Here is a 16013-nt window from a genome sequence, read left to right as displayed (position 1 = left end):
TTTAGCTTACCCTGTACAGGTTACCTGTGTTATAGAACTGTTAACTTATGTTTTCCAGTTGCCATTTGGCCTACCTTCTGTTTTGTGTTGTAAAGCTGTAGAGCTCAAGTAAAGACTGTTTTCCTCTGAGTTACCTGAGCCTTTGAGTTTGCCCTTCCTTCTGCACATGGGTCTTCTAAGATATTTGTGAGCTTGTTTTTAGTTTCCATATAGCCATTATTAAAAGCATATGTCCTGTTTCAAACTTTCTTTAGAGATGAAATGTTCAGTTAGATATTCATAAAGTAGTTTTATCTCACATTGACCAACCCTTTCCAAAAATATCATGCATGACATTTGACAGCATAGTTTTCCCCAGTATTGAAATTCTGCCAAGTACTGAGCATGCTTTTCCTCTTGATGCAAAAAGAAGATGATGTTTTTCTTACCTTTCTGGACATGGACAGTAGACCGTACACACAGCTTCAATGGAGGGACTGAGAGCTCTCGGACTGAATCTAAAATATCTTAAACTGTGTTCTGAAGATAAAAGGAGGCCTTACATGTTTGGAACGACATGAGGGAGAGTTATTAATGACATAATTCTCATTTTTCGATGAACTAACCCTTTAAGATTTTTATTCATTCATTTATTTTAAAAAGGATAAAGTCATGTCTTGAAGCAAGACACAAACTCAGAAAATATCTTTATCTATCTATCCAGCTCTATGCCCTGGTCATCTGTGACTTTCAATGTAACTTTCTGCTGGACTAAAACATTATACAAAAACAGTACAGTACAAAAATACTGCTACTTAGTCTTTATTAACTAAATACTGATTATATATCAGTCACCTGCACTAAGAAAATAACACAAACTTCTTCCAGTTTTACATATATCTTCTTCCCTCCACATTGCACTTTTATCAACATTGTGACCTGAAATAAAAGAGAAAACATGTCATTTAAGATAACAACTAATGTTAGTGTGATTGAGAATGCTATATATATATATATCTGTGTGTAAGCTGAAAATCACACACTCTCAGAAGTATTTATCATGGCTGTAACACTTAAAAATGACAGGACTACACTTTCTCTGCTCAAAATAAATCGTATTAGCAGGGTACACTGCAGTTTAAAAGAAAAACATCAGGTAATGTTCAGATATAAGACTCCTGCTGGATAAATAATATCACCTCTTCGACTGGCTGAACAGATTGTATCAGCTGCTGTTGTTCACAATGAAACTAAGACAGTTAAAGTGCATTTAAACTGCAGAACATCTTCATGTGAGTAAAGTACGTTAGCGTAGAGCTGCAGGTCAGTGTAGTAAACCAGATTTCAGTCACACAAGAAAGAAGAGGAAATGCCTCCTTTCGGTTCAGACTCACAGACTCCTAGAAATGATCTCAAACACACAACAGAGCTTCACTGTTTAACTCAACAGTGTGGGATCCACATTAAAATAAATCTTTACCATGCAGTCTACATCCTAAACAGATGCTTTTGATGAAGAAACCTATCATTTCTTGATCTTTATTTCTGACAGGATCACTATCGTCAATATAACTTAGTTATCTTACGGTCAGCAGTCTGCCACATGACATTTGCCTACATAACGTAACAGCTACGACAAAACTGTGTTCCTGTCAGAAAATATCAAACCTTTCGAAAAACAGTTCTCCGTGCTGCAGAACCAGGGTTCACCTTCTGAACATGTAACTCCCATGAACACCAATGAATCAACTCCAAACTACAACACAGCCACGGAGTATCCCATAACACAAACTTTAATCAAACTCCTAAATTTAACCCTTTCACACTTTTTTGCCTAACTCCAGAAATTTGCTGTGTATGTGTGTGTCATTCGGTGTCTGTGTGTGTGTGTGTGTGTGTGTGTGTGTGTGTGTGTGAGCGCAGGTGTTATCAGTGGATTAAACACACTGCTGCTGAAACATGAGCTCAGCTCTAATTCAGGACGGAGGGAGAAACCCCTAAAATATCCCGTGTGAGACACACGTGTGTGTTCCTGCAGCTCAACACTCATCAGAGTAGAACAAGCACAGGAAGAAGAGTCACTGCTGCACACCTGCAGAACACACACACACACACACACACACACACACACACTAAAGGAGACAGCGGGGCAGCTTGTCACAGCGTCTTTGTCTCATCAGGTTTGCTGTGATCATTTAGATATGAATCCTGTCCTTCAAACTCTAAGTCTAATAACTTATTTCTCATTTATCTGTTGTGTAGAACATGAGCACACTTGACCCCATATAGTGGATGTGTGCTGTGTTAAATAATGAACTGATTGATTTATTTATATCTGAGCAATACCGCTGGATATGGACTTCAACAATAAACCTGATAAAGTTAAACCCGTGTAAATACTGTCAGGATCAGTACAAACGTCAGGTTTATTTCTGCTGTGTAATAAAGACGACATAAAGAGTGACATAACTTCAGAGATGAATACAGTCTCGTTTTTACATGAAGACAACCCTTTAATGTTCCCCAGATTTCTTTCATTCTTTAATTGTGTGTGAAAGTGAAACTAAACTGTGAGTGCTGAGTTTGTATGATTGCGGCGAGCGGAAGTGACGTCAGAGAGCCGCTCAGTCAGTCAGTCAGACTCAGATGAGAAGCGGAGAAAGTCAGACTGAAACCCGCTCAGGTAAAGAGGATTCCGCCGCAGTCCGAGATCTTTTCTGTCAGCACTGATCACAGGCGCTTAACGGTAACGTTACTCGAGCTTTTACAGCTGAACGCGTTGAACGCGCGCGTCGTTTGTAACGGACCGCGCTGGTGTGTGTGTGTGTGTGTGTGTAGTCGAGTGAGTCATGATCTTTTCTACAGTCTATGGTCATGATTCAGAAGTGACAGAGATGCCGTGACGTCACGAGCGAAGCCGTCTGCCCCAGTGACGTCACATGTGTGCGAGAGGATCAAACTGTGATTTTATTACTTTTAATAAAATATACATATAATGCCTTATTACAGTATGGCATTATGACTGCATTCATAGTGAATGGCATACAGGTGTCACACACACACACACACACACACACACACTCATTTACTGTCTGAAAGTGATTTGGTGTAACCATGAAGTGCTAACGTTATATATTTTACATACATTAGACTGACAACTAAGGAAAATCCCAAATTCAGTATCTCAGAAAAGTAGAATATAACTTAAGACCAATACAAAGAATAGAATAGAATAGAAATCTTGACCATCTGAAGAGTATGAAAATGTAAAGTATGAGCATGTACAGCACTCAATACTTAGTTGGGGCTCCTTTTGTCTGAATGACTGCAGCAATGCGGCGTGGCATGGAGTCGATCAGTCTGTGGCACTGCTCAGGTGTTATGAGAGACCAGGTGTCTCTGATAGTGGCCTTCAGCTCTTCTGCATTCTTGGGTCTGGCATATCTAATCTACGTCTTCACAATACCCCATAGATTTTCTATAAGTTTGCTGGACAATTAAGAACAGGGATACCATGGTCCTTAAACCAGGTGCTGGTAGCTCTGGCACTGTGTGCAGGTGCAGAGTCCTGTTGGAAAATGAAATCTGCATCTCCATAAAGTTGGTCAGCAGCAGGAAGCATGAAGTGCTCTAAACTTCCTGGTATACGGCTGCGTTGACCTTTGACCTCAGTAAACACAGTGACACCAGCAGATGACATGGCATCCCAAACCATCACTGACTGTGAAACTTTACACTGGACCTCAAGCAACATGGATTGTGTGCCTCTCCTCTCTTCCTCCAGACTCTGGGACCCTGATTTACTTTCATCAGAGAACATAACTGTGGAGCACTCAGCAGCAGTCCAGTCCAGCAAGAGAGACGCTTCTGATGCTGTCTGTTGTTCAAGAGTGTCTTGACACAAGGAATGTGAAGCTGAAACCCATGTCTTTCATACATCTGTGTGTAGTGGTTCTTGAAGCACTGACTCCAGCTGCAGTCCACTCTTTGTGAATCTCCCCCACATTTTTGAATGGGGTTTGTTTCACAATCCTCTCCAGGGTGCGGTTATTCATATTGCTTGTACATTTTTTCTCCCACATCTTTTCCTTCCCTTCACCTCTCTATTAATGTGCTTGGACACAGAGCTCTGTGAACAGCCAACCTCTTTTGCAATGACCTTTTGTGTCTTGTCCTCCTTGTGCAAGGTGTCAATGGTCATCTTTTTGACAACTGTCAAGTCAGCAGTCTTCCCCACGATTGTGTTGCCTACAGAACTAGACTGAGAGACCATTTAAAGGCTTTCAGGTGTTTTGAGTTAATTAGTTGATTAGAGTGTGGCACCAGGTGTCTTCAATATTGAACCTTTTCACAATATTCTAATTTTCTGAGATACTGAATTTGGGAGTGCTCCTTAGCTGTCAGTTATAATCATCACAATTAAAAGAAATAAACACTTGAAATATATCAATCTGTGTGAATGTATACATTATACAAGTTCCTCTTTTTGAATGGAATTACTGAAATAAATCAACTGTTTGATGATATTCGGTTGTTAAGTGATGACGTAAGAAGCGCTGTTTCTGGGTCCAGGCCTCAACTCGCTTCACTTGAGAATACGACCTCAGCAGACGTTTATGAGCACCGTTTATTCATATTAATAATTTAAGCTAAACGCTTTCAAACTTACGATATACACTACAGTCTCCGTGCTCACAGCGTCCCAAACACAATGTTGAGTGTGTTTTTAATAGAGCAGGAAGTGAGGTGATGGCAGCTCACACGCATGGGCTGTGTTCATGGGAGTCCTCCGTGTTTGTTCACAGGGTTAATCACATGTGTCGCAGTGTGTGTGTGTGTGTGTGTAAGAGCAGTGTTTATCTGAATGTGAATCTCTTGTGAACATGTTGTTGTTGTGTTTCAGCATGTCAGTCTTGTCCGACTCTCTGGGGGATGTGTCCAGCGACAGCTTCTGGGAGGTGTGTAGCGCTCATCTGTGTGTGTTTCTCTGCTAGCGTGTGGTGTGTGTGACGCTGGTGTGTGTTCCTCCGTCAGGTGGGGAACTTCAAGCGTGTGGTGAAGCGTGTGGACGATGGGAACCGGCTGTGTAACGACCTGATGAACTGTCTGCACGAGCGTGCACGCATCGAGAAGAGCTACGCCACGCAGCTCAGCGACTGGGCCAAGCGCTGGACACAGCTGCTGGAGAGAGGTGCACACACACACACACACACACACACACACAGCTGAGGGTTTGACGCTGTGGGGACGGCTCTATCTTTAGCTCACACTGGCTAGGCTGGTGAGTGTATCCTCACTTCCCCTAGATACACTGTCAGGGGTTTGCGGTTCATTTGAGGAAACCATATAGGGAGGAAGCGAGCGCTGATCTCACTGTAATCTGAGATCTGTGTTTAAAAGCTGACAGGAACGACATTAATCTATACTTCAAATCACCACATGATGATGTTTTAATGGTTAGGACATAAACAGCTGATCAGTAATTAAATGTTTCATTTCTGCAGGCTTCTAGAGAGAGTAAATAACAAACCTCAGGCCAGGTAATACATTCAGAAGGAGTGCAGGAGTGTCTTAACATCCTGTGTTTTTCATTTCTAGCCAACTCCGACACACCTGTCTGGAGGTTTCTTGCACGTCTGAAGACCTTGATAAGCTGGTTTGGTGTGTTTGATTAGGGCTGGAGCTGAACTCTGCATGAAATATGGTCCTCTAGGATATATTAAAATATGAAATAAAACATTACAAATGAGGCAAAACACAACAAATGAAATATACAGAGGTTTTATAAGTCTTTACAGAAAGACCAGATTAAAAATATATGTTTTTAATTTAGATTTGAAACTATATTACCACATTTAGTTTTGCTTTGAGGTACAGTTAGAAGAAAAGAATAAGAGGACCTAAGAGTTCTTCTAGGTTCATATACTGTAAGCATTTTTGAAAGATAGCCTGGAGCAATGCCTTATAAACTAATACTATATTTTTAAAATCGATAGGAAAACTATCAGGTAACCAGTGTAATGACTTTAATACTGGTCTAATATGATCTCTTTTTGGTTTTTGTCAATATTCGCAGCAGTATTTTTGGATTAATTGCAATTGGTTGCTCATATTCTTTGGTAGACCAGAAAGAAGGGAGTTATAGTAGTCAAGCCTGCTAGTTATAAATGCATGAATTCATTTTTCAACAGGTGTTGCTCAGAGAAAGAAATGATCTTACTTTAGCAATGCTCTTCAGATGATAAAATGCTGTTTTGGTAACATTACGTAGACAAGCTTTAAAGTTAAAAACAGAATCAAAGACAACTTTTAAGTTTTTTTCCACATGATCCGACTATATTTAGTGCAGGGGTCAATTTCTGATCCAGTAATCAATACTTCAGTTTTATTTTGGTTGAGTTGTAAGAAGTTTGGTGACCTCCAGACATTTATGTCTTGGATGCAATTTGTATCGATTTGCACAGGTTCATCAGGAGACATGGCTACAAACACACTGTGGGTCATCAGCATAGCTATGAAAAGAGATACCATGCATTCCTCCTGATGATGTGACCGAGAGGTAACATGTATAGATTAAAAAGCAGTGGTCCTAAAACTGATCCCTGAGGAACCCCACATGGTACCTTTTTATATTCAGACAACCTATTATTAATAGATACTACAAATGTTCTTTCAATAAGATATTATAAAAAATTAAACTATTTAAAATGCTTTGAATTTGCATTTATGAACATACTCAACTGATTAAAGGGGGGGTGAAATGCTTGTTTTCACTCAGTATCCTGTTAATCTTGAGTACCTATAGAGTAGTACTGCACCCTTCGTAACTCCAAAAAGTGTTTAGTTTTATTATATTCATAAGAGAAAGATAGTCTGTACCGATTTTTCCCGGAAAAACACGAGCGCCTGGAGGCGTGACGAGTGGGCGGAGCTAAAGATTCACGAGCGCGAGTAAGCTCTTGCATTGAGAGCGTCTGGAAGCTGTGACAGCTGTGAAGGCTGAAACTGAACGAGAGCAGCAGCAGCAACGACTCGCTCCGAGCGGGGCTCGAACCCGGGTCTCCGATGGGAGGGGACTCACTAACAAGGAGGCAGAGATATTTGAAGCAGTTTTACTCACCCCATGTGGTTCCAACACACGATCGTGACCCTTTTTCGTTGGGATTGCATCATCCTTAAGAAATAAACGATACGCAAATCCGTCGTCAAACTGGGCCTTGTTTGTAAAACAAGCATCTTCGAAATGCAGGGAACAAACACAAACACTTGCACAACTCCGTTGATGCTCAGTAAAAATAAACTCCATCCACTGGTCCCTTAATGCTGTTTCTCTTTTGGTAATCTGTGCAGGGTTGTCTTGCCCTGGCAACCAAAAACACACTTCTTTTGTGACATTTCGCGACGCTATCTTTGTCCATGTTTAGCATGGGAATCCAACTCTTTAACAGTGTAAAAAACTCAGTATGCATGAAATAGCATTTCACCGCCCCTTTAAAAATTATTTTCTCTAATTTAAGATTTGAGATGGGTCTATAATTACTAGGAGTAAAAATATCTGAGCTCCCTCTTTTTTATAGACAGGTTTTACTAGGACAGTAGAGAAAATGCCAGTCTGCAGGGAGTGATTTACTATCTCAAGTCTATCAACAGATATGGAGCCAACAAGTACTTTTTAAAAGAGAGGTAGGAACTGGATCAAGGGAACAAGTAGATGGTCTCAGTTCTGTCACAACCTTTCATAGTGTCTCAACATCAACCAGAGTAAAATGGTAAAATGATGGAGGGAGCATAATGGACCGGCTATAACATATTAAACAGATCCCTGATCTAATGTTTATAACTTTATCTCTGAAGAAGCATGCAAACTCTTCACATTTCCAACTTGGTGACTTAGAACTATAATTTTATGATTCATAAGTGAATCCGTTTTATTAAATAATAATTGGAGGTTATTATTATTTGCATTTATAAGGTTTAAGAAATAAGCTTGCCATTTTCTTTGAATTTCTTTATTGTAAATGTTAAGATTTTCAATGATTTTAAGCGTATTTCTAGTTTAGTTTTACGCCATCTTCGATCAGCACGTCAACAGTCTTTTTTCAGTTTCAAGAGCTGCTCTTATTCTATTATTAAACTCATTAACTCATTAAAATGTTCCTTTCACAAGTCTTATAATGCATGCACTTCAGAAGTAATGTAATGTTTTTTAGCGATGGGTTCAGTGGCTTGTGACCCAGAGGTGTTCTTGAATCTCAGGTCAGCTCATTAGGAGCAAACAGGACATCATGTGGATAAAGCAGCACAAAGGCAGACGTATCATTGGCTGTGATGGTCTTAATGAAGGTCTTGTCTGTGTGGTCTCCTCCAGGGCCTCAGTACGGGACGGTGGGGCGAGCGTGGTCCGCTCTGATGACCGAGGCAGAGAAGGTGAGCGACCTGCACATGGAGGCGAAGACTGCACTGACCGGAGAGCACCTGGAGAAAATCAAGAACTGGCAGAAGGACGCTTACCACAAACAGATGATTGGTGGCTTCAAGGAGACCAAAGAAGCAGAAGATGGCTTTCGCAAGGCACAGAAACCCTGGGCCAAGAAACTCAAGGAGGTAGGAGCACAACAGCTCCACACAGTCTGCAAACACAGGCTTAACACTGTCAGGAAGCTTCAGGGCATCTGATGCAGTGTGTTCAACTTATCTGACAATAAATATGGGTGTGTTCAGCTTATTTCCACATGAGACTGTTTAGTATGTCACCCACAGAGCATACACTCAGTTTGTTGATCGTACTACATTTTAAACAAAAATGTTTAACATTCTACTTCCTTGATAAAAATCATTTTATTATTAACCATTACTCCTGTCATGAGAATGAAGATGTGTGTGGTTGTGCTTTTGAGGACTTCTGTCGAGTGTGTGAGATTGGTGTGGCCCAGAAACATCTGCAAGGTGCTCATCCATCCATGCAGGCATGCTCTGTGGAGCTGATATTACCCACAACCCCACTGCTGTTCTCTGATATTGTATGAGTGCATGTATGATGACGGCAGGTGAATGCGATGAAGAAGGCCTACCACAACGCCTGCAAGGAGGAGAAAACGGCCTCCAGCCGAGAGAGCTCAAGCAAGCTGGAGAATAACAACCCAGAAGCCCAGAAGAAGCTGCAGGAGAAAGTGGAGAAGTGCCAGCAGGAAGTTCAGAAGGTCAGCGGTTTCTCCAAGCAACCACAAACCACCCGAGCTGATGTTCTTTAAGACTTCTGTACGCAGATGAGCAGATGTTGATTGGCTTACTGCTTTCTGTAGTGTTTTTACAGTACTTACACTCTATAGGAACTTATGAAAGAGTTGACACAGATAGTGAAAGTTACTGTATGTTTAAACAGAACCTCTTAAATATACAACAATTGAACAATAAGATCTGTCATGAACTAGTAACATTTAATAGTGTTGTAAATACCTATTTTAGATTTTAGTAGTATAAACTGGCAACACAATCTGTCATCAACGTATTGTGAACGCTCAGATTGCGTAGAAAACCGCTATGTTTCAGGTTGGTCCAGCGGATGTGACGGCGTGTGTTTGTGTGTGTTGCAGGCGCAGGAGCACTACAGGACGTCTCTGGAGGAGCTGGAGAAGCTGACCCCTCAGTACATGGAGAACATGGAGCAGGTGTTCGAGCAGTGGCAGCAGTTTGAGGGCAAGAGACTGCACTTCTTCAGAGAGCTGCTGCTGGACGTCAAGCAGCACCTCGACCTCTCCTCCAATCACAAGTGAGCACCTGACCGTGGCCGTGTCATCATTAGAGACACACAGGAGCGCTGTTGTTGTTCAGAGCTGTGATGGTGTCTCCTTCAGGTACTCCAGCATCTATCACACACTGGAGGACACGCTCCAGGCAGCCGACGCACAGGAAGACCTCAAGTGGTTCCGCTGCAACCACGGGCCCGGCATGACCATGAGCTGGCCTCAGTTTGAGGTACGAGACACACAGAGAACCGGCACGAGCTCCAGACGCATGTGTCTTCCTTCTGCCGATCACACTGATCTGTTAACACAGAGAGAGTGAACAGGGCCGACACACGAGCACCATAACTGTGTCATAACAGCAGTCCAGATGATGCTTGGCGTGAGGAGCAGGCTGAAACTGAAGACCTCGTGGACCTCACATAGCATTGGCCTAACACCAGCACACATGAGATTGAGGAGCTCTGCTGGAGGGAAAGACTCACACTTCACATGTTATAAGTTGAAAGTCAATTATGAGACACTAAGTCATGATTATGAGACAAACAAGATAAATAGATGAAATCGTGAGATACTAAGACATAACTATAAAATGGTCAATGCAATTAAAAATAAATGGACATCATGAGATGCTTTCATAATTATGAGATGATAAGCCATAACAATGAGATAAATAGTCAAAGGAGCAAAATAAAAAGTCTACTCATTAAATATTAGTCATAATTCTAAAACTCTAAACATAATCGTGGTATATTGTCATTACTATAAGACACTGTGAGTCATAATTGAGATAAATGGTCAAAAGAATGAGATAATTATGAGATCCTAAGAAAAAAATGTCTATTTCACTCTGTTCCTCACACAGAGCTTGGTATGAACACACACGTGTCACGTTGATATGATATTCATGCTGCTTCTGCTCATTTTGGAGTCTGATTTGCATCCTCTTTGACTGTGTGAAACCAGATGCTTAAAGCAGTTCCACAGGTTAATTAGAAAAGCCATGGAGGGTTGAAGGGCCGTGTGTGTGTGTGTGTGCTGCAGGAATGGTCCATGGACTCGAATCAAACCAAGAGGAAACACGCTGATGGAGAGACTCTGCCGGGGATGAGTCAAACCACAGAGCAGACCTGTAAAACCAGGTGAGTCCTCCGCTGGAGCAGAGCGAGTGTGTGTGTGTGTGTGTGTGTGTGTGTGTAGCTCTTGAGCGTTATAGTGTGTAGACTCCAGTGAGAATAGCATGTTTATTATTTCAAGTGTTCTGGGTAAAGAAATGTGTGGGAGCCTGTTTCTGTCATGAGATGCTGTACGGTAATTATTAGATCATAAGCTGAAATCCTCAGCTACTCTCATAACTGAGGAGACGGTATGATAAAAGTCTAAATCCTTTCATACTGACATTATTAGGAGAATAACTTGACAAAAGTCAAAAGTGTTTTAGTGATCATTCTGACTAGTCAAGTTTGACTTTTCCTCTCAATTATCATTTATCTCATAATTTCTTGTCATTTTGATTCGTTTCATAATTACAACTGAGTATCTCATAATTATAATAATGACAGTTTCGCATGATTTTGTCTGTTTACTTTTCAATCTTATCATTTAGGTTTTAGTTATTATGAGGTGCTATCTCATATCTTGTTATTTGTGCTGATTGTGAGCAGTTGCGGGTACAGAAGGTGAATAATAGGTGGGTGCCTGGTGAATATACGGAGGGGTCTGATTCCCGGTATTGTAGAGCGTTCACACTGCGTGCGGACGCGGTCCGGCGATCCGCTCCATGTGCGCTGCAGTGCAGAGATGTTTCCGCACCGTGAACGAGTCTCTGAATTACAGTGACAGGCTCACAGTGCATGGTCCGTGGTCAAAATGAACACAGATTGACATGAAAATATAATAATCTCACCATAAATGCATTTAATTTAATTATACTCTTTTACACAGTCATCTTTTTTTACTTTAGGACCGGGGTAAAGCAAGGAAAAATAACATTTACTTCAGCAAGGCGACATAATGAACAACTCTCGTCTCATTTATGGTGGAGGTGAAAAAACTATTTATTTGTGACATGCAATATTTATTGTATTAAAACTTAAATGCAAAAGAAAAGGCATGATAGACAGCTGTTTTTGTCAGTTTTAAGTTTTAATTTGAAATGTTTTAATATAAGTAGGCTACTACATGGTTAAATATTTTACCACTTGTTTGAGCAACTTAATATATAAATCTATATAAGTAGCGCTGAATAATACGTCGTTTAAATTGTGTTTAAACGTCTATTAAAGAGTGTATATGTACAAAGAGAATCGCAATGCTGACAAACCTTTTTTTTTAAACTTTTTTTAATAAAAGTGTCTGATAACTTCTGGATTTGAAATACAAATAGTGAGTATGTGTTTCGTGGATCAGTCACTGCACACACGGAGTATGTGTGTTTCACAGTGTAACAGTGGCGTTACACCGCTTTTAAGTCAGTGCGCGCACAGAGAGCGTGTGGCCGGCCCGTGCAGAAAACAAAAGAATCGTGACAGAAGAAAACAGGTATGCTATGTGTTATATATTCACAAGGCAAAGATGTTTTTACTGGTGTTCAGGTCACACACAGATTACATCACATCAACACGTGCAAATCACATCACGTGACTTAAATACCATAATACACGCCAGAAGTGCATTCACAAAACGTAAACAAACACAAAAGGAGACGTGAACATTATACAAAAAGTGGGCAGAATAACACAGATAACAGCCTGTTAGATGAACAAAATAAGAAACAACAACAGGTCTCGCAAGAGTTGCTACACCCAAACTGAAATAACTCGAACCATCCTTTCAGAAACAGCAGTAATGCCACGGCGGGCTAGCATTAAAACACACACTGAGCTCTAAAGCAGGCCGAGTCTTCTTTGAGTTGAAAACACTGATTATGTCATCAGAAGCTGAACTGTCAAGAAGTTCTCTTTCAAAGGACAGAAGTGCCAAGTTGTTCAGGCGTCCAGTCCAGTCGAGGAGAATTGCAATGCACATAGATGGCTTTAGGAAATGTTCCTTTCAAAATAAACTATACCCTTCCCTTGTGCTTGTTCTCTTTATTTTACGGAGTAGGATCGAAGCTGCACAGATTGCTCATCCTGGATGTGGTGGCTCATGAATGTGGCATTTCGGGGGATTTTCAATTTCTGGAGCACATTTTGACATGAACTTGAAGAGCTCTAGGAAATGACCTCTATTAAGTGCATCCTCGGTTTCTCTGTGGCCTCTGAGGGGTATTTCCAGCTTGGCACAGAACATGGCAATGTCCAACACAACTTTAACATGCTCCCTGTTTCGCTGCACAAGTGACGGCGTGTCACCGTGCAGCTGCCCCAAAACTGTCCTGCGGCTTTGCGGTGCATGGCTGACCATGTACGATTGTTTTTTTATTGTTTGTTCTGCAGATATAACATTTTCAACTGAGAAACATTGAGTTCTTTCACATAAGTAATTATTAAACCAGTTTGAGCTGTTTCACTCAAACCCACACAACAGTAGTTTATGATCCACAGAATCAAATGCTTTGGAGAGATCTACAGTGCTGTTTACTATCCAAACATTTAATAAAGCATGGCTGCTGTTATAGTACTGTGACCTGATCTAAAGCCTGATTGAAATTCATTTCAAATATTATTTTCAGTTATAAACTGTTTTACTTGATCATTTATAAAAGATTCAAATAGTTTTGCCATCTCTGACAACCTTGAAATCGGACGGTAATTATTCATCTCAGATGGATCATCACCTTTTAACAAAGGTAGAATCAGATGATTTCCATGCACGAGGAATAACATTTGATTTTAAACTTAAATTAAAAATTGAAGTGATGGGCTCTGTTAGAAGATCTGCAGCAGTTTTTAAAAAGTACGGCTCTATTTGATCAGATCCCGCTGATTTTTTACAATCCAAGTTAGATAAGGCTTTATAAACTTGTGTAGCTAAGATGGGAGTAAAAGTGAACAGCTGAGAACAACACGAAGCGTTTGCCACATTGCCTTCTACATTATGTTCCTTTAAATTACTGGAGTCTGTAATTAAGTCAGCAGCGATAAAAAAGGTTGTTAAAAGCTTCTACAATATTTTCTCTGTCCCGTATTACACTCTCATTTATTTTTAAACAGTCCGGCAGACTTTACCACCAATTGATTGAGTCAGCTCCCAGAAATTAGTCGGATCGTTCAAATATTCATTCATCATATTTAAATAATAATCAAATTTAGATTTTTTTACCAATTTTGTAGTTATTTCTTATTGTCCTATAATAATACAGTCTATGGTGATAGCTGAAGTGAATGGAGCCATGTGATTGGCTGAGCCCTGTGTGTGATGTAACACTGTAGCGTGCCTGTGGCCAGCAGCTTAAACCCGTTTGATGAAGATGAGGATGGGGAGGATGAAGAGGAGCCGGCGGTGATGATGGAGCGGCCCGAGAGCAGCCTGGTCCCTGTCAAACCAGAGGAAGTGATAGCACAAACGTTAGTGACCTCCCAGCCTCGTCTTTCTCTCTGTCTGTGATTCTGCACGGTCACATATCAGCTGATATTGAGTGCACATGTAGTTGTGTGTGTGTGTGTGTGAGGCGTGTGGTGTTTCCTGTGCTCTCAGCGCTGGTACTGTGGAGAAGACGGCGGCTGACGGCTCTGACAGGGAGGCAGGGAATCCCTTCGCTAACACTTATGCTAACAGCAATCCGTTTGAGGACGAGCCGTGTTCAGCGGGTGAGGTGTGTGTGCGAGCCCTATACGACTACGAGGGCCACGATCGGGACGAGCTGAGCTTCAGAGCAGGTACGGCTCACAGGAAGTGACATGATCAGCCCCTCTGTGTGTGACGATGACTGTGTGTGTGTGCAGGAGATCAGCTGATGGAGATCAGAGAGGAGGACGAGCAGGGCTGGTGTAAGGGGCGTCTGAGCGACGGCACCGTCGGACTCTACCCCGCCAACTACGTGGAGCACCTGCAGTGACGGCGCTGAAGGGCATGATGGGAAACAGGCCGAGCGCTGGAGCTGATCTCATGTGTTACAGTCCATCAGATCAACACTCATCACTCTCCAGGACAAGCAGTCCTGTGCCACTTTAAAGACAGTTTGCTTTGAGGAACACAAGGGTTGTGGATGGACATGATCTGACCCCAGTGTCTGTGGGATGTGGGTGGGTCGGGTCAGATCTGGGTCTGGACGTGCTGTAGAGCGCCTCATATATCTATATATTACTGTGTGTGTGTGTGTGAGTGTGTGTGATGAAGCCCTGAGCATCCACTCTGTGTTCACTGTGTTACAGCTGATGAAAGATCATATGTGTGTATAGTCTCGTTTCTTTCAGGTGGTGCTGTGTTGTGGTGCCATACAGGGACAGATGCACGTCTGTGTGTGTGTGTGTGTGTGTGTGTGTGTGTGTGTGTGTTTCATATTTGTGCAGTACTGAAATGGATTGAAGGAGCTGAATGTTGTGCAGTTACACAGTTCATTGGTGTTTATTCAAGCTGACAATAAAAGAATTCAATCCTATTTGCTGAATTATTATTTTCCTAATTGATATACATGTATGCATAAACATACTTTTTTTTTCTTTATTTCCAACATTAAATAAAGAGAAAGTATTGATTTATTACATTACATTTACATTTATTCATTTAGCAGAACGTTTTATCCAAAGCGACTTACAGATGAAGACAGTGGAAGCAATCAAAAACAATGAAAGAGCAATGATATATAAGTGCTATAACAAGTCTCAGTTAGGTTAACACAGTACACCTAGCATGGGATTTTAAATAATGTAATAAATAAAAGGAAAACAGATAGAATAAAAAATAAAAGAATAGAGAAAGCTAGTTAGAGGTCTTTACACACTCATACATATACAATTGCATAATAAATGAAAATAGAATAGAATACAAAAAGATTAGAAAGGAAGTTAGATGTTTTAAAGAATAGAATTATAATAGTGAGTGTTAAAGTTAGAGGATCAAATAAAGATGGAAGAGATGTGTTTTAAGCCGATTCTTGAAGATGGCTAAGGACTCAGCTGCTCGGATTGAGTTGGGGAGGTCATTCCACCAGAAGGGAACATTTAATTTAAAAGTCCGTAAAAGTGACTTTGTGCTTCTTTGGGATGAACAATTAAGCGACGTTCACTTGCAGAATACAAGCTTCTAGAGGCACATAAGTCTGTGTATAAACACACACACACACACACACACACACAAATAAAAATAATTAAATGATGAATGGGCTATAGCTGATGTTGCAATGCAATG

At 41.0% G+C, this 16013-nt stretch overlaps 1 protein-coding gene across 4 annotated transcripts; it reads left to right on the top strand.

Annotated features, from left to right (window-relative positions):
• Positions 1-2566: 2566 nt before the first annotated feature.
• Positions 2567-15264, top strand: LOC113048332 (protein kinase C and casein kinase substrate in neurons protein 2). Of its 4 annotated transcripts, none has more exons than XM_026210109.1 (11): positions 2567-2662; positions 4883-4937; positions 5014-5170; positions 8348-8583; positions 9027-9179; positions 9573-9748; positions 9834-9954; positions 10767-10864; positions 14114-14230; positions 14361-14542; positions 14609-15264. In XM_026210109.1, the coding sequence occupies exons 2-11, from the start codon at positions 4884-4886 to the stop codon at positions 14719-14721; spliced, it is 1407 nt and encodes a 468-aa protein (XP_026065894.1). In that variant the 5' UTR covers positions 2567-2662; position 4883; the 3' UTR covers positions 14722-15264. The 4 variants fall into 4 exon arrangements, with proteins under 4 accessions (XP_026065894.1, XP_026065893.1, XP_026065891.1 ...); XM_026210108.1 differs by having other exon boundaries at positions 14111-14230; XM_026210106.1 differs by having other exon boundaries at positions 14096-14230.
• Positions 15265-16013: the final 749 nt, after the last annotated feature.

The sequence above is a fragment of the Carassius auratus genome, chromosome 29 (assembly GCF_003368295.1).
Source record: "Carassius auratus strain Wakin chromosome 29, ASM336829v1, whole genome shotgun sequence".
NCBI classification, from domain to species: Eukaryota; Metazoa; Chordata; class Actinopteri; order Cypriniformes; family Cyprinidae; genus Carassius; species Carassius auratus.
The sequence above is the reverse complement of the archived record's forward strand: the minus strand, read 5'-3'. Positions and strand labels throughout refer to the sequence as shown.

Excerpts from the sequence above, each read along its gene's own strand:
- LOC113048332 (XM_026210106.1), top strand. The coding sequence starts at position 4,884 with ATGTCAGTCTTGTCCGACTCTCTGGGGGATGTGTCCAGCGACAGCTTC. Across the intron at positions 5,171-8,347 it reads GACACAGCTGCTGGAGAGAG|GGCCTCAGTACGGGACGGTG; the intron begins GTGCACACACAC and ends GGTCTCCTCCAG. Across the intron at positions 10,865-14,095 it reads GAGCAGACCTGTAAAACCAG|CGTGCCTGTGGCCAGCAGCT; the intron begins GTGAGTCCTCCG and ends GTAACACTGTAG.